At 46.6% G+C, this 25,934-nt stretch overlaps 2 protein-coding genes across 5 annotated transcripts in view; one reads left to right on the plus strand and one right to left on the minus strand.

Annotated features, from left to right (window-relative positions):
- NAALADL1 (N-acetylated alpha-linked acidic dipeptidase like 1) overlaps window positions 1-25,934 on the plus strand; it is a 318,716-nt gene that overhangs the window by 185,253 nt on the left and 107,529 nt on the right. The window lies entirely within an intron of this gene.
- AHNAK (AHNAK nucleoprotein) overlaps window positions 1-25,934 on the minus strand; it is a 54,728-nt gene that overhangs the window by 17,315 nt on the left and 11,479 nt on the right. For all 4 annotated transcript variants that reach the window (XM_080985912.1, XM_080985911.1, XM_080985910.1 and 1 more), the window contains exons 2-4: window positions 3,069-3,162; window positions 2,328-2,484; window positions 1,185-1,372 (exon numbers count right to left, since the gene is read on the minus strand). In XM_080985912.1, coding sequence (XP_080842038.1) covers window positions 1,185-1,372; window positions 2,328-2,484 — 345 coding nt within the window. In that variant the 5' untranslated portion in view covers window positions 3,069-3,162. The remainder of the gene's footprint in view (window positions 1-1,184; window positions 1,373-2,327; window positions 2,485-3,068; window positions 3,163-25,934) is intronic.

The raw sequence follows: 25,934 nt of genomic DNA on the forward strand, positions 1-25,934 counted from the left end.
TTAGTTCTCTGCAGGGCTTTTTTTCCAAATAAAAAATTAAAATTCCTGCACATAGAAAGCAAGATATCAGCAAAATCAACAACACTGTAGCCTTGCCTTTCTCCTTGATAATTTGCTTTCCACATGCAGAGAATTTTGTAGTGCCAACCAGTAACATAAGGCCTCACCCACAAAACTTGAAGTGAAACAGCCCAGACGTGGGATGATCAACTCTGAAAGAATTTGTTCCGCTTCAAATAACTAGTGCGAGGATATTCATTTCACTTTTAACTTTTAAACTGCTTTTTTTTTTTAACTTTTATTTTGCTTTAAACAGGTACATATATATATAGACAACCAAAATTACAAAGGAAAATTCCTTAATAGTAATGGAAAAAAAACTTTAAAAACTACAAAAAATATCAAAGTACATAACACAGAACATAAGCAACTATGGAAAAGATAAAAGAAAAGAAAAAAGAAAAATAAGAAAAAAAATAAAAAGGAAGATGAGCCAAAGCAGGAAGGCTCATCTATTGTACACTTCCGTCAAGCTCACAACAGATCATTATTCTTATCAAATATCTCTATCTGCATTCCAAAGGAATCCCTCATCTTGGTATTAGGGAACATTTCTCTATGCGGCATCATTCTAAACATAGCCAGATCTTTCTTGCTGAGCCCTTGTCCCCTAAATAATTATTTAAACATTCCCATTCTTCTTTCACCAATTTTTTAGGTTTATCTCTTATTGCATCTTTTATACTGCTTTTTTTATATTACCATACACAAGGCGGTTTATAAGCTGAAGAAACGACAAAATAGACAGCAAAGATCACACACCTACTAACAATCTGATCCAATACCAAAAAAAGTCATAATAAAAAACATAACTTTAAAGTAAACAACCAGTGGCCCTCCGGGTGCAGTTGAACTACAACTCCCATCATCCCTGATTATACTGGCTGGAACTGTTGAGGGTCCAACAAGTTACCTGTCCCTGAACTCACCTTTTGGTACCTGCCCTCAACTCCTTAACTGATTGCATTTGTAAATTTGATAAAAGTCTTCCTCTGGTGTCCTGGAATATCCAAGGCGCCACAGGTGTATGGAAAGAGCCAGGTCTCAAGTTACCCCAGCCCACCCTTAGATCCTTCCTCCATCATCTACAGAAGGGGGTCCTCTCCATGACAATGCTCACTCACCAAAACAACCTCTGGACTCCTTGAGGCAAAGACGTCATGGGACCAGGACTGTCCTGGCAATGGAGACCGGTCGCCTTTCCTCTGCAGCCGAAGGCCAACAGTGTGGTGGCCCACGTTCTTCAGGAGCTCTGTGACTTCCCCGGACTGCAGGTTGTCGAAGTAGATTGTGGCACTCACGATCTGATCCCCTGAGGGGGGTGGGGGTGGGATTAAGAACATTAAGAAAAAGCCCTGCATCCACACTGGCCAACCAGAGGCCTCTGAGAAACCCGCACAATAGGGCAGGAGCACTTGTTTGCTCCCCAGCAGCTGGTATTCAGAGACAGACTGCCCCTAAACTTGGAGGCTCCAGTTAGCTGTCATGGCTAGCAGCAGTTGATAAACCTATTGTCCTCCATGAACTTATCGAAAAGCCAGCCCATTTTAAGAAGATAATTGAACTAGTCCATGATATGCTGTGTGTAGAGCTGCTTCATTCTTTTTAATTATTATTTTTGCCTCTCCTAAACCTAACACATCTGGTATTAAGAGAGCCCAGCTGAGTGCAAAATGTCCTGAAGGGATAGCTTGCCGACGTGGGCTGAGCAAAGTTCTGCAATCCTTACCCTTCTGTTTTTAATTTATTTTTTTCCCATTTCTATCACACTCTCCAAAAATAGCACATTAGGCCAGTCCTTTGTCACAGGTCCCATCTGCACGACACTTTTAAAGCAGCATCATACCGCTTTAGAACAGTCAAGGAATCTTGGGAACTTCAATATGTTAAGGGTGCCAAGAGTTGTTGGGAGACCCCATTCCCTTCACAGAGCTACAACTCCCAAAGGTTTCTGAGAAGAGGGATAGACTGCTAAACCACTCTGGGAACTGTAGCTCTGGGGTGGGGGAATAGGGGTCTCTAAACACCCTTCAGCACCATTAGCAGACTGCAGCCCCCAGGATTCTCTGCAGGAAGCCGTGACTGTTTAAAGTAGTATTGCAGTGCTTTAAAAGTATGGTGTGGATATTGAGCACGTGACTCTTCCAAGATGTCATGGGGGACTCTTTGTGACCATAAAGAGGATGCCCTCTGGTGGCTTTAAAAGTTGATGATGTCCAGCCACTCTGCCCCCACCCAGACCACCCCCCACAAACCACCTCACTGACCTTCTTTCACAATGCCTGCTTTGGCAGCGGGTGAGTCCTGTTGAACCTGTTTCACGAAAACGCCTTCGTTCGTCTGGTCGATGGTAAGTCCGCGAGAGCCAATGCCTTCCCAGTCGGGGAGCAGAATCTCCCGGGTCTCTTCTTCCTCCTTCTCCATCTTAAGGAAGGAAGGAAGTGTGTAAATAGGAACTCAAGAGGCTGCGCGTAAAAAGGAGAACTCCTTCTCAAATTCTGCACCTCAAAAGTATGCTACAGGCTTAGTCTATTTCAGAAAATGCATTTTGCTCTATTATATTTTCATCCCAATCTTGCTCCAACAATCTCAGGGCAGTTATATAAGGACATAAGATGATCCGGCAGGATCAGGCCAAAGGTGGTCCATCAAGCCCACAATCCTGTTCTCACAGTGACCAACCAGAGGCTTGTGGGAAACCTGTCAGCAGGATTCGAGCACAAGAGTCCTCTCCCCTCCTGTGGTTTCCAGCAACTGGTATTCAGAAGCACTGGTGCCACCAAATGTTTAGTTGAGATGCCATTATCCACACAATAGCCTGGTGAGGTTGGTTACGTCAATGGCCGTTTGCCCCAAGGTGACCCACCAAGTTGCTGGGCTGAATTGCTGTGTTCCAAATCCAGTGCTCTACCCTGTGCTGTACATAGCTTCTCTCCAGGGCTAGGAGATCTGGATAAATACGGCACAGTAGTACCACTGCTTTACTAATAAAGAATAGACTGAATCACCTTTCTAGGACTTTGGTCCAGGCCGGAACCGCCCCAGGAATTCCCTTCTCGTCACTTGCCAATCCTTTGGTAATGTTTCTTCCAACTTCCCAACCTAGAAGAGAAAACAAAACAAAGCCTTGTTGGTGAAAGAGAACTTGCCACGTCCAGGCGTCATGTTTGCATCTGATGAATCCTCATCGAGCGCAGGGGATGGGGAATCTGAATTCTGTTGGGAGAAGAACTGGGGTCCCTGAAAATATGAGCTACCCCCCGACACACGTTTAAGGAAGTCCCCATTTCAGGGATGGGGAACCTGTGACCCTCCTAGACATTATGAGACCACACTTCCCAGCATCACTGCCATCCCTCGTGGCTGGTGCAAACTGGAGTCACGAGGCATCTGCAAAGCCGCAGGTTCCCTCACCCCTGCTCTGTTTGCAAAAGCAGGTTCCAAAGAATGTCAGCAATGCCTTTCGAAGTTTATAGGATGGTGAAAGTAGGTTTGTTGAGAGGAAGAATCAGAACTATTTTCAAAAGCTAACGAGGAATGCTGCTTTCGCGTTCCACTCGGCAAAATTGTTCTCTGTGGTGTACATATTTCTACACCAACTGCCGCCCATCACAAAAAGATGTCCCTTTAATTGCCAAATAAAACATACTAGGAAGGGTATACGGAGAGTATTTGGCGCAGTTGATGTTTATACCCACTTAAGAACTGCCTTGCTCAATCTGGCTGGTTCAGTAATCTGTCCAGAAAGTGGCCATCTGGGTGCCTGTGGGGAAGGTGTCTAGGAGTCCCCACCACCTGGCATTCAGAATTACTGCCTCTAAAGATGGAGGATCCATTTATGTATCACTCCCTCTGTCTGTGATGTTCAGGCGTATGTAGGCAAAAGAGCATCACCCCAGCAGGCTCGGGGGAAACCTGCAGAATTCTTTAGGGATGGAACCCCCCAAGCAGGACGAAACCTCAAAACCAGCTCAATAAGGGCATACATAAAATTATCAAGGCGGCTTACAACAGAATATGTGAGTACGCTAAAACATAAAGTGCCATAAAAGCAACGCAAAATAATTATTAAGATGATTATATAATCGGCGGAGGGGGGATATTTTTATGTACTCCCTCTGCATCATTCGATGTTATCTCTATATTTTCCCACAAACACTCAAGTCATTCCCCCCCCCCGAACTAAAAATCCAGCTCCTTGATCCATTTGCTGCCCTTTACTCATTCCTTTCCAAAATTATAACCAGAACCAAGACATTTCACTGTCTCAAGTAGTTTACAAATGGCGTCACATACCCACACCCTCACCCCGTTTTAGAAGTCTTGCTGCAATCCTTAGACACTAATTCCTGCTTTTCATCTATTTCCCAGCCTCCCTTTGTGTTGCCGCCTGAGGCACCTTGATTCACCCTGGGGCATGGCAGGGCTGGTGCTGACTATAAGAACGTAAGAAGAGCCAATGGCACTCTTTCCTCCTGCAGTTTCCAGCAGGTGGCATTCAGAAGCATTGGTGGAGGCAGAGCACAGTCGCCATGCTCTGAGATGGGGCACAAGAACACTGACCTGTTTCAGAGCCAGAAATACCACATCGCTTAAGCACGCATAAAAGGCAACTGCTCCCTTCCCTTACCCGCTTCCCTTCCTCTTCTCCTCGGGCAGCTCTTCTTCCTCGTGAGCCTGTGCACACTTCTGCCCCGGCTGAGCATGCTACATGCCAGACACAGCCCCTCCCACAGCCTGAGCATGCAAGGCATGGTACATATGCTGGCAGGAATGCGAAGCCTGTGTTCTCCCTACCCCTGGACTCTAAAAGGAGGAACCTTCCAGGGCACAAGCGGCATTGCAACGCAAGGAAGCAGTGGGAAACATCAAAACCTGTAGAAGCCAAGGAGTTAATAGGCAGGCAGGTGTAGCTCAGCAGCAGAGAACATGGCTTGCCTGCAGAAGGTCCCGGGTTCAATCCTTCCTCAAAAGGACCAGGTGGCAGATGGTGGAAACATTCTCCTCTGCCTGAGAGGGCAGTAAATCAAAGTGGGGCTTCCACATTCAGGAACAGTCTAGCTCTGAGTGCCAGAAGCTCCCAGATCAGATAAAGGGTTTGTTGAGGTTTTTTTGTAGCCCTGATTTCTGCACGCTATCAAAATCCTAAAACGTATTTTGTTTTTGTCCTTCATTTGTTGCAATTTGCTTACTCTAGTACAATCTCTTTTCTTAATGGTTCATTAATAAAAGCTGCTGCCTTATAGAATGAGCCTGTAGGGTTTCAGGAAGGGAAAAGTCTTGCCCCTCACCAGCTACCTGAAATCCTTTTGGTGGGGGTGCTGACACTGGGGCCTTCTGCATGCTGAGCTCTCATGCTGCAGACTCTCCCTTGAAGCATAGGAGGCTGCCTTATTCCAAGTCTGTTTCTTTGTCCATCTGGCCCAGCTCTGACTGGCAGCCACTCTGAAAGAGAGATCTCAGGCAGAGACGAGTCCTTCGCACCACCAGGGATTTGAACTTGGGACTTTGTCCATGAAAAACATGAGCTACAGTCCCTCCTTGCGCAGGTAGACTTCCCCTTGGTGGAATTGGGCCTTCATTTAAAAGATGCAATACCATTTATCAGCGGAGTGGAAAGGACTTGTTATGAAGGAGAAGGAGAAGAAAGGACAGAGCACAACTGGACATGTTGCATAAGTGTTTTTAAAGGGTGCAGCCAGGGGGCGGCCATGCCTTCACGATCGATGCTTTGCAATGCTCTGGCTCCCATACCCAATCCCAGCTCAAACGCCCCACCTTCCACACCGAGACCGTGCCAACTTTCAGCGAAGCAACAAGAGGGGAAAGTTTTCCACTTCCAAACAGCTACAGACATGCATGCTCAGGTCATGCATGAAACCTGATCAGCCCAGACAGGAGGAGGGGAGGCTGCAGAAGAGGCTCCCACTGACATCAGCTCCTGGCCCCAACTGGAGAGTCTTCACAAGCCAGCATTTGAAGTGGGAACAGGATACCAGCACTCACCCATCCCTCACAAGACGGCAAACAACATATCCAGGCTTGTTTCCTTAATCTCTGTGGTCTTGTAGACTCCACCAGCCCCCAGTTACAGAGAGGAAAACAACTTCTCACAACAACCATCACTGGCCAAGTGTGCCCACACACAGGCTGAAGAAAGCTGCTGGAACAAGTGTGGTGTATTGGGAGACCAGGGTTCAAATCCCCACCCCCCAGCCATGAAGATCACAGGATTGTTATGGAGATAAGTTGGGGAGGGACAGAAACATCTATGCCCCCATGAGCTCCTTGGAGGAAAAGCTAGGATGTGAATGCAATCAGTCAATAACTAAAAGAGGGAATCTGTTTGCAATGTCTGGAAATGTCTCTGAAGCCAGAAGGTTAGAAGAACTCAACAGACACCCAGCAGACACTGTCTATGCTCTGCCCTTAATGTCCCGTCCCCCCACCAGCCTATGTTTGGTCTTTATTGTACACCATCCCTTCCTCCCACAAAACATAGGGAATTCTGTAAAAGCAGAGACACTGCAATCAAGTTGTGGAAATGGGCTGTCTGTGGTTGGTCAAGTACCAAGCTTGCTTGGTTTCCTAAGTACACACGGCTCTTTCCTCTTTGCCTTTTACGGGTTGGGTTCCTCCATAAGGCAAAGTAAAAAAAAAAAAAAAAAATTAAAATCCATATCCCATTACAAGATTATTATTTTTAAGGCAATCAACCGGGGCGGGTATCAAATTATGGACAATGGGTCATGGTAACCTGCATCACAATTTAGGCCATCCCAGAATCTATGCTATTTCATAGCCGTTAATGTCTTCTTTGCCATGCTTTTGCAACACCACTGATAGATAAGATAGGATGGCTTTATGTATTTATCCATTCGATGCCGTGATGATCTCCAGATTTTTGGGACTGCAGCTTCCCATAGTCCCAGCCAGCATGGCCCAAAAAATCTGAAGGGCATCAGGTTGTTGAAGGCTGATCTTCAGCGAGTGCAACCTCTGAAGTCAGGCAAGATGGAGGAGGAAACGCCGCAGGATTCCAGACTACAGAAGCCAGCCAGAGGTGGGGCGGAGCTGCTACTTAAGATATTTCACCTCCATCTCTAAAGGCACTAGGGAATGGTCATGTCTTCAGGAATGCACTTTGCTGGTGCGCCCTTTCAGATCCGGAAATTCCCAAATAATTACGATGACCCCAGAAGTGCTGTTTTTCTAGAAAACCTTCCAGCTGCAGACCAAGGAAAGCAGACTTGCCAAAAATCCCCACCCCACATGTCAGGGATGGAAATATCATCCCACAAGCACACTTCTGCCTTTGGTTTTTCAAGCCCTAAACAGTTTTGGGAGCAGGTTATCCAAAGGACAGCCTGCACACGTGATATGACCCTGCCCAAAGTCTAAGACCGTCTTTGGAGGCCCCAAAGATAAGAGAGGTCAGGCTGACTGGGCCCCGTCAGTGACAGCCTCATATTTCTGGAATACGCTTCCTCATGAGGTTCATAGCGCACCTTCACTGGAGAGTTTTAAAAGAGTTCTTGAGAAAGATTTCCCTCTGCTTTTTTATTAACTGCTGTGTTTTAACCATGTTTAGCTGCTTGTTTTTAAAAGGGCATGAAACAGATTTTAAACTGTTGGCTGTATATGTTTCTAAGACTGCCTTTGCACTTTCCCTGAAAGGCAGGGCAGAGATTATTTAACAAATGCTTCCCCCCAGTGTCAGGATCCGCAAGCTTGCAATTTAACCCTGTCCACAATGAGGTGAGCACACTTCTAGAGGCGCTCACCTGCTCAAATTAACACATGTTTGCACGCACTCTTGCTACAGTGTAAATCCTTTCAATTTCAGTGAGGTCGTCTTCTCAGTAAACCAGTGAGTGAGCTATTAACCTTGGTTCCTCGGCTACATCTGGGCATCAGATTCTCTGTATCAATAGTGGTTCCACAACATCTTGTTCCTTCTTTTATTTATATCTGCGTTCGTTAACTTATGAAATGAGTTCTCTGGGTGCCATCTTAGACCTTGACAATTTTTAGGTGGGATTATTTAAAATGATCCCACCTAACAGATAGGTGAAGAACCGATGCTTTTATCAAAGATTCCAGACTCTTTTGAGGTGCCTGGATGAGTTTCAAGTGCTGTTTACTCTTAGCTTGGGGGATGGGGGGGGGGGAGTACTGTTGAAGCTTTGTTCAGGTGTTTTGGCTGCTCTGGTGCAGATATCACAATAATATAGAGGGAAAATACCATGCTTCCAGCATGATTCCCTCACAGGGGAAACAGCTGCTGTAGCAGCTGTCCTTGGGGCTTCCTAGGGTGAGGAGCCAGATGCACACTAAACGGTACCTTCTTTGCAAAAGCAAGGACCTAAAATGCCAGGGAGAGAACACACTGGTTGTTCGGCTTTCCCATCACCTGCAATGAATTCTCGCCTCTCATAACCAGCTATCTTACACACACACACACACACACACACACACACTGCCTCGCCCAGCAAACCACAAAAGGTAATCCTGGCAGTTGAGAAAGCGTTTGTATTCCCCTACTGCCAGTTCCTTGTGGTTCCTGCTTGCAAACACAATTAATTTAAGAGGCTTGTTTAGACAAGAAAAGCTCACTGGTTTTAATAGAAAGTGTTTCCTTTTTGAAATGTATCTCTTGCTCGCTCGCCTCATGAAAAGCCTCCCTCCCCAGATTTAACCAGATTCATCATTTCCAGCTAATTCCCACCCTGGAAAATAGCAGCTGGCTAATCTATCCCCAAGATGACCCCAGGGCAAAGGTTTAAGAAATATTTTGCAATCAACCATTCCTGCATTTCTGTGACTCAGCTAAGGCTATCTGTGTTCACCTTTTGTGGCAGTGACGCCACTGGGCTACCGAGATGGCACAGAATGTTCACTGACATTCCAACTGCTTAGAGAACATAGGTGTTGGAATGCCTGCAATTCTGCTTTTGTGGGGGGTAGGGGAACTGGCAATCTGGCTGGGAGCAAAGGATCACATTATCCCTAGGGGCAGAGATAGCTTTGTGAAGTAGGCAGTCAGGAAGATGTTCCCTAAAGAAGGGTTAGTGAACCCAGAGGCCGTGTTGAATCCAGGGGTGGTTGAGTTTTTTGAAATTGAGCCGGCTAGCAAATTCTTTGGTTGAAAATTCCCAATTTATTTAAAATATATTGAAATTTACATTTCATAAAAAGGGAACTGCTAGGTCTGGCCTCCTGCTGCCAGACGTGGTTGGTCGGATACCTCTGCTGGATTGGGTATGAAGGCAACAGAGCTCTCTATTTATAGGTCTCCCAACATCTAGTATTCAGAAGCAGACTTCCTCTGAATAGTGAAGTGCCATTTAAATCTCATGGTTCGTAACTAGCATCTCCTCCATGAATCACAACCTCTCTGCAGCAGACACTGCTTCTATCTGCATGCTTTCAAACATATCTCCACAATCATGAGGTCTAGAAATTTCCTTTGCAATGAAAACAGATTCTCAGGGAATTTACTCCATGCATGCCAGGCAATGTATGATGCACAACCAAAAGGACCACCTACAGGGAAGTTTGCAAAGTGACACGTGGCATCAGTAAGCATTTAGATACTTCTGGCAAAACTAGGGTGCTTTTTACTATTATTTTTAATCATGTTGTTGTGAATTAGGAAGGGTAAATGGAAAAAAGGAAGCCTTTCACCTTTGGGTGCAGGAAAAACTTTTTAAGTACATTTAACTGGAGGGGGGGGGGAGCAAACTTCCTTTTCTGGGAGGGGCAGAACTTGAAACAGTGCAACTTCCCTATTATGGAGTAAATTTATCTCAACTTTTATTATGCATGTGCAACCCCGATGGGACGCTGGAATCTGCTTAACACTCGTTTAGTACCAGCGAGCTTGGGATCCTGTTTCCCTGTGTGGGAATCTCAGCTCTCCCTACATTCCTAAAAAGCCTCTGTCCCAGACTCTTTCTGCTTCCTTCTAAAAAAAAAGTGTGTGTGTGCGCGCGTCTAGATTTATTGTGGCACAAACTTTCATATGCAAGAAGCTACAATAAACCGAGCCCAGATTTTTCCAATATGAAGTGCAAAGCTCTATGGCTCCGATGATCGTGGCTTTAATCTACAAAGGCTTCTGTCGCAATAAAATCTGCTGGACTTTAAAGGTGTGGCAGGACTCTTTGTTGCTTTTCAGTAAAGAGAGAGAAAGAGAATGAAGAAGACGCCAGAGGGAGGGGAAGAAGAAACAACAGTACAGTGGTACCTCGGGTTACATACGCTTCAGGTTACATACGCTTCAGGTTACACACTCCACTAAGCCAGAAATAGTGCTTCAGGTTAAGAACTTTGCTTCAGGATAAGAACAGAAATCGGGCTCTGGCGGCACGGTGGCAGCAGGAGGCCCCATTAGCTAAAGTGGTGCTTCAGGTTAAGAACAGTTTCAGGTTAAGAACGGACCTCCGGAACGAATTAAGTACTTAACCCGAGGTACCACTGTAATGATAGATGGATGTGGAGCAGAGGAGCAGCAAGCTGTCTTTTTTTGACTGAACCAGTCCATTGGACTATCTAGGCTCAGTATGCCAATTGGAAGCAGTGGCTCTCCAGAGTTTCAGGCAAAAGTCTCTCCAAGCCTATCTGGAGATACCGGGACCTGAACCCGGGACTTTCTGCATGCAAGGCAGATGTGAGCTCTATCCCTTTCCCAAACGGGGGCAGATGCTGCAACCTTCTGCTCTGCTCCTCAGCGGTGGGGCCTCCAAAAACACAAGCTGTAGTTTAGCTTTCTCTGCTATTTTGCACTGCCTTCTACGGCACAGACACCAGAAATCCCCTGGCAAGGGCACCCTCTGGCACAGACCTTCTGATAACTTTCCCTGCCCCATCCTCACATTACAGCTGCCAAGATCTTTTCCCGTTAGTCCTTAGCATCAAGCACAGCATCCTTCTCAGGAGCAGGAAACATCTCAGCGGAGAGGATCTGCTTTGGCTGCAGAAGGAGCACATTTCCAGGCCCTACCCAGAAACCCTGGAGACCTGCAGCCCCCAGGGAAGAAAATGCTGAGCTGGAGAGCCTGACAGCTTTCTACGCTCCTATCAAATGCAGGCAAGCAGGTACGTCAGCTTTTCCACAGGCAAGGACTTTGCGGCACAGCTGCAAAAGTGGTTTCGCCCCGCCACTTTTCACCCAGTGGCACACATCATCCTGCAACTGACCGACACCCTGTTTTTTTGGGGGGGGGGGCGTAGATGCAGGACCCCCTGAGCCAAGATTGTTCAGTTACTGATCTCTTGGGGAAAGCGGAGACAAAAGGACCACACCCAGCTTTGTTCCTCTGGACATAAGCCTGCAGGCTGGGTGTGATTGCCTCACAGAGATGACTCACAGCACACTCATGCACACAAACAGGCTGGATCAGAGCAAAGGGAGAGGCTTCGGCAACCTTTGTGGAGTCTTGCAGCCAAGCCAGCCCAGACATTTTAGCGACGCGCAGGCCTGGAGTTAAGAGAACCAACGACTGAAAATGGAACTCGTTTTTTAAAGCTTCTACATGCATATTCCAGGGACGCTGTTGGCGCTGTGGGTTAAACCACAGAGCCTAGGATTGCCGATCAGAAGGTCAGCAGTTCGAATACCCGCGACGGGGTGAGCTCCCGTTGCTCAGTCCCTGCTCCTGCCAACCTAGCAGTTTGAAAGCACCTCAAAGTGCAAGTAGATAAATAGGTACTGCTCCGGTGGGAAGGTAAACGGTGTTTCCGTGCGCTGCTCTGTTTCACCAGAAGCGGCTTAGTCATGCTGGCCACATGACCCGGAAGCTGTATGCCAGCTCCCTTGGCCAGTAAAGCGAGATGAGTGCCGCAACCCCAGAGTCGGTCACGATTGGACCTAATGGTCTGGGGTCCCCTTTACCTTACATGCATACAGTGGTGCCTCGCAAGACGAAATTAATTCGTTCTGCGAGTTTTTTCGTCTTGCAAGTTTTTTCGTCTTGCGAAGCACGGTTTGGTTTCAATTTTTTCAAAAAAATCTTCAAAAACCTCAAAAAAGGCTACCACACTGCGTGCTATGAGTTGCTCCCCAAAGTCAAGTCGCAACTGCACCTCTTCAAGCAATGCACCCTGTATTACTGTAACGGTTTTAAGAAAAAGGAAACAAACTTGCAAGACGTTTCCGTCTTGTGAAGCAAGCCCATAGGGAAATTTGTCTCGCGAAGAAACTCAAAAAACCAAAAACTCTTTCGTCTTGCGAGTTTTTCGTCTTGAGAGGCATTCGTCTTGCGAGGTACCACTGTATTCCACTTTGTGAAGTGCAAGGAGTACCAAGCCCTCTGCGTTATCCTCACAAAAATCTGCACCAAGTTAGCTTTCTGGCTGAATGAAGATTCAGCTCTGGGTCTCTCCAAGTCCTGGTCCAGCATTCTGAACCACTACAACTCGCTGCCTTTTGACCCAGTAAAAGAAGCCCTTTCTGGATTTCCGATAGCACAACTTGCACCCCCAAAAAGACCTGTTTAGGAAGGCTGCACAAGGATTAGCCTCACAGCAAGAGGAGCCCCTCGAACCTCGTTGCTGCATAAGTCACTCTTTCTGGGTGTGCGTCCTGACTGGACTCGTCCAGAGATGCAACAGGGCACCCTCCTTGAAGAACAGGTAATTTATATTGGTGTAGGAGCAAAATTACCTGCCTCCTGGGTGGCAACAGATCTTTGGGCCAACAAAAGTTACTGTGTTTCCAGTTTTATATCTGTTAAAAATCTAAACAGCAGAAACTCAAGTTTTGCCTCCCACCTGCCAAAGCACGGCCCATGGTCAACAAACCACACCTTGCGAAGCCAAGTGATACAACCCTCAGCCATGTCAATCAGTAAGTGACTAACGAACAGGTGAAGGATGTCCGGAGTCTGTTGCAGTTTTAACTCTCCCACAGAGGGCTGTGGGCGTCTTGCTCCCAATATCTTTTCTCTCACACATAGAATTCTTTTATTTTAATTTTTTTTAATCTGTATTTTCCTGCAAAGCATAGATAGAAAATTTTAAACAAGCAGCAATCATTGAATTACATTAAGGAAAACAAGGGCTGCCAACAAACTTTGGTATCACACAGAAAACGAGACAGTTCAGTATCAACCTACAGTAACAATAAATAAATAATAGTGTATTTCACACATCTGGTGTTTTTGGTCTCATAATTTATGTTGCTCAAACAAGTGACCAGGGACTCAGGTATACAGCTGCAAATAAAACATTTTAAGTGCGTTGTAAAGTGCAATATGCAAATGCGACACTAGATGGCGACAGGGAGCTATGAAAATTCAATGTATTTTTTCAAAACGTTTTTTTAAAAAGCATTTTCACAATGTTTTGTTATATGTGTTTAGATTCTACCCAACAGTGCTTGGGGAAAGTATCCATCGGATAGATTTCTGACAAGCAGAATAAATTTCAACTGAAACAGGCATTCTGCAAGCCTGGCACACGGCCTCTACTAGGCAGGGATGAGGATAGTCGAAATTTAAAATGTTGCTGTTCCTCACGGGGGTGGGGGTGGGGGGAAGAAATCTTGCTCCCAAATGAGTGGATGATGAAATCTAGAGCAGAAGGCACCATGTTTTTTGCACCTACCACTTTTCAGAAAAAATGCTATGCGTGTGGCATTTTGAGATCATGAAAACAATGGCCAGAAGTCATCACCACAGACAGCAGCAAAATAAAGTAAGAAGTAAGAAGATGACCCAGCAGTCCTGGTCAAAGTAGACTGCCTTCCCCCAAACACGGCAGTGGTTTTCGCTGCCCGAAGAACATCAGCAAAACGGCTTCACAAATTTCAGGTGGCATCTTTGGGTACAATCCCCACAACTGTCTGCTCTAAGAGCTCCTCCTTTTCCCTACAGAATCCTGGGAACTGTAGTTCTGTAAAGTGGGTAAGGGATTTCAGTAGAGGATTCACAGCATCCTTCAGCAAACCACCATGGCCAAGATTCCTAGTGATGAATTAATGTGTGTTTTTTCCAATTAAAAAAACTTTTTAATAATTCTGCTGTAGGGTTTCTTGTTTTTTAGTGTTGTAAACCACTGGATATATTTTATAATACAGTGGTATGCAAGTATTTTTTATCAGTAAACAAATACAATTGTAATATAGCAATGCCTAGAGTGTTAGTTTCAGCTAACAGGCATAACGAACACCTTCTTTTTTAAAATAAACCCACTGCGCCCAACATTGGGAGATACTGTATTTTTTGCTCTATAAGACTCACTTTTTCCCTCCTAAAAAGTAAGGAGAAATGTGTGTGCGTCTTATGGAGCGAATGCAGGCTGCACAGCTATCCCAGAAGCCAGAACAGCAAGAGGGATTGCTGCTATCACTGCGCAGCGATCCTTCTTGCTGTTCTGGCTTCTGAGATTCAGAATATTTTTTTTTCTTGTTTTCCTCCTCCAAAAACTAGGTGCGTCTTGTGGTCTGGTGCGTCTTATAGAGCGAAAAATACGGTATTTCTTGCGGCTCAGAAGGTGGCTCGTGAAATGTTTCACATCAGATATTATCAGAAATTATTACAAGACTCTCAGAAGCTAAGCCACTTTTCATTTCCTCCTATCAGTCTGGGTTTTCCAGATATCTAATGCAATCCAAGCTGCATGGTACTTATACACTGACTAGCTTCATGGTTTGTAATAAACTGCAATAATTTATAATCATTAGAACACAGCAGCCAAACTAATGCAAGAATCACAGACATTAGAACAAGATGCTAGCAAACGCGCAGCATGCTCATGAAATACTGAGCAAATCTCAGGGTGTGGGTGACTTTATACTTGCGTGGGTTTTTTTGGCTCCGCAGAAGCACCCTAAGCTTTGTGGGACAGCATGCGCTGTGTGCAAAAGTTCCATTGCTGCTATTGATGTGTGTGGTCAAACGTTCAGGTATGCAGCAACAATAAAGAAGCCTTTTTTTCTGATGAGAAGTCCCAGACAAAGTATTCCTGAGCATCTCAAAAACAAATCTGAATGCAGGTGCAGACTGGGATGAAGCTCTCCAGTTAAAAGGCTTGTTGGAAGTGGAAAGTCTTTGGTCGGCATCAAGAAACAGCAGAGACAGCACATGTCTAATATTCCAGGGGAAGGGATTCCCGAGGGCAAGGGTGCCACCACACGAAAGGCCCAATTCCTACACAGTATGGAACAGATCTCCTGATAAGACAGCAGGAGGCCATCAGCTGCAGAAAGCAGTGATCAACTGGATATATAAGGGGCAAGACGATCTTGTAGGTGTCGTAGTGCCAAGCTGCATATACCAGCACCTTGAACTTATCCTAGATGCTAATTGAGAGCCAGTGCCATTCTTCCAACAGTGGGGTAAGGTTTCGGTGATATCCTGCACCGGTGAGCAGTTAAGTCGCCACATTTTGCAACAGCTTCCAGGCCACCCTCAAGAGCAAGCCCAGAGCAGGAAAAAATGGGCTAGATGCACAGAGAGTTTTACCTGGTATTTGGGGGTTTCCTGTGTCTACTGATCCAGGGCACACACACACACACCCCGTCCACCAGGCCCCAGTCTTGAAACTTATGCTGCCACATCACTGCAAACCACTCCTAGCTTTACACACCTGCTGGCTGGCTGCATCCAGTCCCAGTTCCTTTGTACGTGTATCTAGATAATGCACACTGTTAAAAATCAGTATGGTGTAGGATGTTAAAAAAGATTTGGATCACAGAGATCTGGGCCATGAAGCTCATTGGGTGACGCTGGGCAAAATTGCTCTCTCTCAGCCTAACCTACCTCACAGGGTTGTTCTGCAGATAAAATTTGGCCGGGAGGCAGGGGGGAGATCACTTGAGTGACTGAATTGAGATGAAACACTTACTTTCATGTAATAACATTTATATAACCGCTTGATTGTAAAACAACAACAACCCACACATCCCTAAGAGGGCTACATGTTGCACTTGAGTGGAGAACAAGATAAAAATGCAACAGACACGTTTTCAGATACAAATATTAAGGCACGTGTTTTCAGATTTTAAAAAGTACCGCACACATTTTCAGATGAAAATGTCCTGCGCACCTTTTCAGGAGTACAGGAAATAGTCCTTCTAGATGGACTCGTACGTTTTACGTCTGAAACTCTCACCAAACATAACTACTGGCTACGCAAGCCAAGGGGTCCTACCCCCATAACGCCCCAAGGAATGCCCCCGCCCTCACCTCTTCTACGGCCCCCCCCCTTGGAGTTCAGTGCCAGCTGCTCTGTGGCCTTGGCAGCAAGGAGGGCCATTGAGTGAGGCAGGATCCTGGCTCATCATGCCTGCCTGTCCCCAGCTTTGAAAGAAGAAACCAGCCATTGCAAGGGAGCTATGCCAACCACGAGGGCCCCGCCAGTTGCTTCTATTCGGAGGGGGGCCACGTGCTTGAATTCTCCGTATTTTTAGAACCAACTGCTTGGCCTGGAGAGCTATGAGCCGGTCAGGCTTTCTTGGGATCGCCGGGGTTATTACTGGAAAAGGGGAGGTTGCAAAACACAGCACGACATTCCCACAATGTCACGGGAGAGGGTATTCTGCGGCAGAATATCTCACTGGGCTCGAGATAGGAAGTCGTCAAAACAGGGGCCGCGTTTCTGTGGGGAAAGCCCAGAGGCAGCCCTTCCAGGAGGCAAGGGAGACACTTGGTAATCTGAGAGTGGTGGTCTTCAAGCAGTCAGCCGTGCCCTCATACCCAGGGGCTCCCCAAAGGAGGCACCCCAGAGTCCTAGCACCTCTGAGGTATGGCCAGTGGTTAGAATGTCAGGCCGGGACTGGGTTCAAATCCTACAAAGCTCACCATATGACACTCAGCCTGACCTACCTCACAGGGTTGTTGTGTGAGGATAAGGCAAGGCGAGAAATCTCGCATGCTGCCACCCTGAGCAACTTCAAAGAAAGGTGGGGCTGAAGATGTGCGAAATAAATGCACCTGCTCGCCCCAAATACCCAATGCCTTAGATTTTAAGGGTGGCAAGGGAGGAGATGAATGGATCTGACTGGCACAAAAAAACCCATTGAAATTGTTTATTTATTAAAATGTATACACTCCCCCCACACCCATTTTATAATGTATATAAAACAGAGAGAGCCATTAAAACAGATGAAAATTAAAAGATGAAAAACAAAATTATGAAACAGTCACGCAAAAGAAGTGCAACTGCACACATGGCTTAAAATAACAACATCCAAGTAAAGTCTATCAACGTGATCAGATTATCAAGTATAGTTCCAGATTTGCCAGGCTTATTTATACATTGCTTGACTGGGGGGTGGGGGAACTATCAAAGGGGGTTTATAAAAATGATAAAAGAGTAAAATTATCAATAAGAAGAATCAGCAATAATTTAAGACTTTTGAAAAACAAAAAAGAACAATAGACTAAGGACAGATTAGGCAGTGAGTTCCGAAGTGCAGGTGCTGCCACGCTAAAAGACCAAGCTCTTACAAAAAGCACTCTGTACATGCTCGGCAGCCCTTGATTCTTTATCCTCACTTCACACGCAGCAGAAGCTAAGCCTTGGTCATGAAAATGATTCCCAAGGCCACGGCTTGGCAGGATCTGGGTGTTTTGCAATATCGCATAGTTCAACAATTCTTTACAAAGGCATGTCTTCGGACCCCAGGGAAGCGGCTTTTCCACTCAGGCTCGCAGCTCAGCCCAACCCTTTGCTCACTGTTCATCAGTCTATGGAGATAACCCTAACCCTTTAATAAGGTGATAGCTGCAGAGCTGTTGGTGGGGGACACTCACACACCCCTCAGTGGTATTTCAGGTCCCTGAATTTTCAGCTTTCATTCTTTTCTGAAAGGAGAGGGGAAGGGTGTGCCACTCAACACAGGGGAAGAAGCAGAGCCAAGAAAGCAGCTATCTGCCCAGCAGAAGCACGTGGAGTACTCTCAGATTTCAGATTCCACCCCAAGATTCTGCACTCAGGCAAACACATTAACCTAGTTTGCAAAACGATAACCTGCTCCTGCTATCTTAAAAGACCACCTTATTTACAATGCCACAAGCTGTCATGGACTCTAGGTCCAAGAAATCAATGTGCAAGAGCATACCTGGCAGTTGCTACAAGACTGTCCGTCGTGGTTAAGTCCAGGGCCCCCAACACAGCAGAATGAGCTGTGGTAATTAAGTGAAATAATAATACATATAATTGCAATCTGAAAAGCTCCCCCTCCCCTAATAAGACCATTAACTCCAGATTCCAAATGTGCTTCTGTCTCTATGCTGTTTTTGTTGCAACTGGTCAACACAGACGCCCTTTCAAGAGTTCCCTGATTCTCTTTCGGGTGGCACAGGAGGATCCCAAATGGGGTCCCCACCTTCTTTGCCTGCCCCACTCCACCACATCTGCATGCTGCTGCCCACCCCCAAACAATCTTTCGTTGCCTTTTGGTCTTAAGTGTCCCTCAATATCACACAACAGGATTATTCAAAAAAGAGAGAGGCCGGACCGATAAACACACCCAGACTCTGGAATGCTACGTGGGTGGAGACTGAGATGTTATGGAGTGGGGGTGGGGAGATGCAATGGAACAAAAGTCAATGTAATATACGACAAAGTCTTGTGCAGGTCAGTGCAATAGAAAAAAACCCTCTAAATATAATTCTATTAAGCTTAAAAGGCGATTTAGTGCATGATCCTACAAAACTCCCTGGGAGCAGCCTCCCATTTGGGATGTCAAAGTGTGTGTTTGTGTGTGTGTGAACATTGTCCATGCTGAACTCTGTGGGTACCATTCTAGGCAGAAGCAGTAATCCCTTTATCCTGGCTGGGCATTTTTTTAATTGTTGCTGTTGTGTTTGCCGGGATGGCAGACTGATGCAATGGCTGACTTGACGCTCCAGAACATGAAAAGGGGAGATGAGATGAGCAAAATGAAGGCTGCTGTGTCCCCCCCCCCCCAGCTAATCCCCACACCACTGCCACCACCACCAGGCAAGGCAACACACTCAAAAGCACCAGCAGCAAAGATCATACTATGGGTCAGCAAGTGAACCACATGGAGGGTGGGGAGATACCACTAGCACTGCAGGTCGTACATATGCTTTTTGCTTCTCCTGGACGGGGGGGGGGGGGGAATACCCCTTCATGGTGTCTGTTCATTTGGAGGGGATTTCTCCTTCCCAATTAGGACGGAGTCCCTTTACAAGACCATTTGGGTTTCCCCTGCTTCTTCCGTGGTTGCCATGCGCTCAAAGAGTCCCATGGAGAGACGCTGGGTGGTTTCTGAGAGTGAAGGCAGCAAAAATAATTAACGCTGGTGAAAAAGCAGTGGAAAATATCTCCTCCTTTCGGGGCCACACGAGAGCAGAGGGAGGGCAGCTGGCGGATGCAGTCCCCAGATCGTGCCCTGGGGATAGGCCTCTCTGTCCTTGTGACTCCCTAGGCTTCAAATATTGCTTCTCTGCCCCTGCAGGTTAGTCTGAGAGGATTGGGTTGGGAGTCACCAAGATGGCGCTCCTCAATAATGCGCCCATCTCATCCCAAGATGGGGGTGGAGAACCTGCCACCTTCCAGATGCTGCTGGCTCTTAATTGTCCTTAACCACTGGCCAGGCTGGCTACTGGGACTGCTGGGAACATTTGGAGGGCCCCCAGAGGTTCCCCATCCCTGGGACAGAGTGTTCCCAACGAGGCTAAGAGGGTAACAGTGGGGAGACAGCTTCCCTCTCCATGTCCTAGCTAAGGGCTTCCTCCAGAGACATCTCACAAGCCACTCTGGAAAATAAGGGCCTTTTCACCTGGTCTAACAAGGCCTTTCTGATGACACCCCACCCCCAGCTCTTAACTCCCTTCCTTTCAAAACAAAAAAAGAACCTCATCTGCTAAAATGCAACTGCCTCTGCATTTCAATAACAGCTAAGGTGTTATGTTATATTTCTATCCAATTTCTGCCTGGAGAAGGATGCAAGCAAGGTATCAACAGGGCTGCGTTTATTTTAATTGCAATACCGAGAGCTTAAGGAAACGTCCACATTTTCGGCAAGGGCGGGTGAGGGAGGAAGGGCACGTAACTTGTCATGGGACATGCGGCTCTGCCTGGTGCCAGCATCACAGGGCACCTGCCTAGGGTCACATCCCAGCCTCTGGCCTCTGCTAGCCCTCCTTGCCATTCCTGCCTCTAAACTAGTGAGCAGATGAGGGAGAGAGAGGAGAGGAAGAGGGACAGCTTCTGCTCAACATGGCCTCTTCCTCCACAGTGCAGCCTGGAACAGGAGCTCAGCAAGGCGGACCTGCAAATTATTTGCTAATTATGCAAATGAGGTGGGTGGGGAAGTTAAACAGAGGGTGCCCAGATGGAAAACAATGGCTGCTCTGGGCAGAAGAGGGCATTTCTGCAAGTGTGGATTCTACACCCCAATTAACTTTTTCTCTGAAGCTATTAGATTTTAGAATGCGGTAAAAATCTAGGAAGGCCAAATGGCTAGGAGGAGGAATACCTGCACATCTGCTTTCGTATCTCTGGCTCTATAAGGACTAGTGGCCAGCTTGGTGCTTTTGAAAGGAAACAAAACATGGAAAGCCAGGAATCCAAGCCAAGGAATGGCAGGAATTTATGGGAGGTGGCCTGCCCAGAATCAGGGCAGACCTCAAAAAATGGGACCCTATGACAAGTCTGGGTCTTATTGCACAGCCTCCTTTGCCTTGGTGGGTCCCCCAATTCACAGCCCAGACTTGGGAGGAAAAGGTGCTCTAGCAAACCCAGGCAAAACTTTCCAGCTGTTGCTCTAATGCAAATATAGGCACAACGTACCTGGCTGTGTTTAACTATATAAATTCTTTATACATCATATAAACAGGTAACTCTTTTCACATTATCTAATTGAGTAGAAGCAATTAAGGACCAACATTTAGAACAGGAAATACAAATATATCAGTTCTTATATACGTAATGTCCAAATAGAAGCTTTTGTGTTCCACGTATGTATAAATGAATCAGGTTTTTTAAACGTAATGTCCAAATAAAAGCTTTTTGTATTCCACGTATGTCTTAGCGAATATACCGGTAAGTGCCAAATGTAACAACTTTAAGGAGCAGTATTTGAAAAAAGATGAACTTTTCTTTGTAATGTTCCACATCTGCCTTTGCAAAGTATGGTTATTGTATACAGCTGCTGTGTGCAGGTATCAGACAAAGGATACGAAAGATCTTAACATGTGCCTTTGCAAAAAATAGCTGTCAAACGAAAGAACTTAAACGTGACAAGGATTCCGGAATAATACCTTGTTTCACCCTGCCAGGCTTCGTCAGCCGAGCATACTCATATTTTGTGTATCAGAGACATGGAACAAGTGATGGTCCTGGTTGATCCTTTGGCTCCCTAAAAAAAAGCTCAAGAACTCTGGGTAGATCACTGCCAGTTGTTTTATACTGTGAGTAGATCGCAATCTCTTGGGAGTTGGAGGTGCCTGCTCTAATGCACACCTTCCCTTTTGAAGGAGAATGGCGACCCTCCAGTTATCTGCTTAATTCCAGGCACAAAAGCTTTGCTATCTCACAGCCTCCTCCTAATTGCATCAAATTCTTCAAAGCTTCGCTATCTCACAGCCTCCTCCTGATTGCCCCAAATTCTTCCCTTTGACCCAATTCATGTCGCAAAAAGCCTCTGGCTGAGATACGCTTGCATTCAACCCTCAGTCCTGCCACCCCACAGCTCGCCTTGGCATTGTACAAGGAGTCCTTTATGCTGCGTCTCAACACCCTGGATCCACTCCACAGAGACTTCTGGGCATGGGCGAAGTTCTGCCTGCCTGCCCCTTTCTGCCTTCCAAATTGAGGCTGCAAAACTTGCAGAGGCAGATTCCTTCTCCTCAGTCCCAGCCCTTGCAACTCCTCGGGACCGGAGATGGAAGAGATAAGAGGGTGCTGAGAGTGAGGTTTCACAGGCCTGGTTCATGTGAAGTTAACTTATTCGGGGCGTATCAGAGTATTGTTAAGTCTGGCTGGAGGCAGGTCTCTGGCAGAAATCAAGGTGCTTTTCCCGCCCACTGCTGCCTGATATTCTTTAACTGGAGATGCCAGGGACTGAATCTGGGAGCGACCACTGAGCTGCAGACCCTACCTTCCATCAGGAGAGGCAGCAATGGCTTTAGAAGAGGACTGGAGAAATTCAGGGAACAGGAGAAGACTACTGATGGCTACTAGCCAGGATAGCTGTTCTCTATCTCCAAAGTTGGAGACAGATATGCTTCTGAGGACCATTTCACTGGAAACTGCTCTCGTGTTTGGGGTTTCCCATAATGGGCATCTGTTTGGCCACTGTGAGAACAGGATGCTGGCCAAGATGGGCCACTGGTCTCATCCAGCAGACCCTTCTTACATTCACATGTCTTCTACTCCAGGGTCACTCTCATGCTAGAAACTTAACAACAATCCCAGCTCCAGTCACTGCAGGAATCTCCCAGCCTAATGTTAACATATTTATAAAGCCAAGTGTTCAAAGAGGTTCACACACATTTCTCCTTGTTGCAACCTTTGCACCAATCCTGCGAAGGAGATCAGTATCAATATTGATATTGCATAACGGGAGGCTGAGAGCAACACCTTAAAATTCCTATAACAACGTCTAGGACAAACCACCGAGCCAGATTTGCAGCAGGAACTGAATTCTGAACTCGGAACTGCCGCCGCACTTATCTGTACAGATTTGCAAAATCAGGAGGTTGAAGAGAATGCGCAGAGAATCCTTAGCTGAAACACAAACAAGCATCTAGTCCCTTATGTCCGTGGATGAAAGGCAGGCATGGTATCTTCACAGTCATTAAGTTTTGCCCGCTTCCCTCCCACCTGCCCCCAAATCAGACAATGCTTGGGTGTGGTTTCTCAATAGTTAGGGTGACTATCCTCCTTTCATCTGCATGTAAACAAGATTTTGCATCCCCAACACACACAGTGTTCCTTTCAAAGCATTTTCTCCAAGGCACAATCTGACCTGACCTTCTGGGTGCAGTGGGTGCCGGTCTGTATGGTATGTCAACCACTGCTGTTTTGTGCTGGACTAATTGTAAGTGGCAGCAACACAGACCAAATGTTACTATTGCTGGAGGGGAGAGAGAGGTACCCTTCTCTGGGTTGCAGATATAAAGCAGAGTCTGCAGGAAGCCACCACACACACACCCTGCCTCCATCCTGTCTGGTTGTTAAATGCTCCCCCCAAAAGTAATCAACATCCCTTTTCAGAAGCACTTTGGGGTTAGGAATAGGACTAAGCGAGTGCAGCTTAAAATCCATATGCCACTTAACTTGAGGTGTATTATTCAGAAATTCCTGCCTTGGCCCTTAGTGTCCCCCAAAGGAAACCCTCAAATGGGCTACATCCTTTGGTGGTCATGCTGGCCCATTGTAAACTGACCTCCTGATCCGAAACCTACTAGGAGCGAAGAGAAACCCTTGGCTTCTAGCTGCATATCTGGGGCAGCAGGTTGGTGGCTGGGACTGATATGCCTACAGCCTAAAGATCCCTGTGTATCAGGGACAGCTCTTTATTTTCTGATACGTCACAGTTGTCTCTAGTTCACCTCTTGAGGATGCCTCTGAGAAACACCAGCCCCCCATCCCCCTGGCTCCACACATATTCCACCTCTGAGGGAGGGAAGGATGGGTGCATATACCTTGCCTCCAGCACAGTAGTGAGGAACCTGTGACCCTCCATATGTTGTTGGACTCCAAATCCCATTGGTTCCAGAAGCCAGCATGGCCAGTGGTCAGGGATGATGGGAGTTGTAGCCCCACAACTTCTGGAAGGCTACAGTCTTCTCCCCATCCCTGCTCCTTTTGAACTGCTGATAACACATTGCTTGGCTTTCACTGAGGATTTACGTCCTGTCTTTCCCTCCAACCAGTCTTCCCAGCTGCTGACTCCAGATACACACCCACACAAACTCTTAGCAGGAGGGATGTGGCCATCTCCAAGCTCTGATCGGTGTCATATTCCAAAGCACAGGGAGATTCCTAGCTGCCAAGAGACCATTTCCTAACCCTTAGCTCTCACTGGTGAAAGCATGCATGATTCAGTAGCGAACTGCCTAATAAAACCAGCTGCCATTAACAATATTATAGGGCAATCATGTATTTCCAGTGTATACCGGAACATGACAATAAAGCCCCTTTTGCTTTTAAACTACTACAAGAAGAACAGAAGAGGCAGAGAAGGCACATCAGCCCTGAGTAACAAACGGAGGATGAGAAAGAGTCAGGTGCTGGTCACGGGACTGAGAAGAGGAGGCTTACATAGGCATGCCCCAATTTTCACATGTCAAACATTAAGAGGGTGTGACTATGCCCTGGTATGTTTCCTCTGCAATCTTCTTGTCTCACTATTATTCGCTGCTGAGATTTAGTAAGTTGCATAACGCCTGTTTTACGAGTTTTATGTATATGTTGTGATGGCTATTTGACATATAAAACAGATGAGTGGGAGGAGGGAGAGAATCAGTCAGCAAGGACAGACTCTTCTGACCTAGGACCAAAAGGTCAAACACTGTAATCAGAGGCTGATTGGCATCTGTCTGTCTCGGGAGACAATGGAGGAGTGTGCCTTCGGGGGGGGTGAAGTCAACCACTGGAGAGTTACAGCACCCGCTGTCACTGCAGAGACATGTTTTGCAGCTGGGGCAGATGAAGGCATCCAGTTCTGCTCAGGCAGGTGGGCCATGTGGCCCTCCCAGCAGTCATTCCTCCTCTGGTCACTGCTGTGGATGTATGACCCGAATGACTGTCTCCAGGCACTGTGGTTTGTCTGCAAGGGATTCCCACACAAGCTGAGTTATCGTCGCCAGCCTTCATGTCACAATTGCAGACATCTTTGTAATGCAGAGCTGGTTTTTCATCTTTGCGTTGGTCATTAGCATCACATTCTTCCATACCCTTTCAGAGAGGAAAGCCATTGCCATAGCTGCCTTGCCAATATGCTTAGCCAGCTCAGCATCAATGGAGAGATTGCTGGTTACGATGGAGCCCAGGGAGGCAAAACCATCTACCACCCAAAACATGTGGTCATCAACGCTTGATGTGTGGAGTGTTGGGTGACAACCTGACCCAGGACGTTGGTCTTTGTTAGGCTGATGTAAAGTCTGAACTCCACAGGTAGAGTTTTGTACACAGTGGTGAGAGGGAGAGAACTTGCACACCTGGCCAGTTCTGCCAGCGAAATTAGGCACAATTCAGTCAATGCACATATATTGAGTTGCTTAGGTACATCATCTGCTTCTACCTGAGGAGGGATGGAAAACCTCTGGCTCTCAAGTTGTTGCTAATCTAGAACTCCCATTGTCCCTGACCACAGGCCATGTTGGTAAACTGAGAATCCCAACAACATCTGAAGGACCATGGGCTCCCCATCCCTCATCTATTTTCAGATTTCACTCATCTATGAAGCTCAGTGGATAGTTTTGCTGGGGTCAGTCATTCTGGAAGGAAGGAAGGAAGGAAGGAAGGAAGGAAGGAAGGAAGGAAGGGACACACACCATCAAGACTAGATGGATCTTTGGTCTCATGCAAGGGCTGTTCTGATTAGATTCTCTAGATTCCAGAAAACTGCACAAGATCAGAGTTTCTCTGTTCTCCAGCACTGCAAACAAAGCTCACATAGACTTAAGCTTTCCATGCATCTGCACTGGTGTATTAGGAGTGCTCCAAGAATGCGGGGGGGGGGGAGCTGCTTCTGAAGCAAGGACAATCTCTTGTACTGGGGGGCCACCTTCCCCAGGACAAGCAGGATCCTGTTCTCTTCCCCTTTCAATTTCATGCCCCTTCTGCTCCAATCAACGCAGGGATTGAAAGGGTTGGATTGTGTAGAAGAGGAAGAAAATCCTGCCTTTGTTCCACTGGTGATCCAGAGCAACACCAAACCATAAAGT

Source organism: Podarcis pityusensis, assembly GCF_964106645.2.
Source record: "Podarcis pityusensis genome assembly, chromosome: 16".
Lineage (NCBI taxonomy): Eukaryota > Metazoa > Chordata > Lepidosauria > Squamata > Lacertidae > Podarcis > Podarcis pityusensis.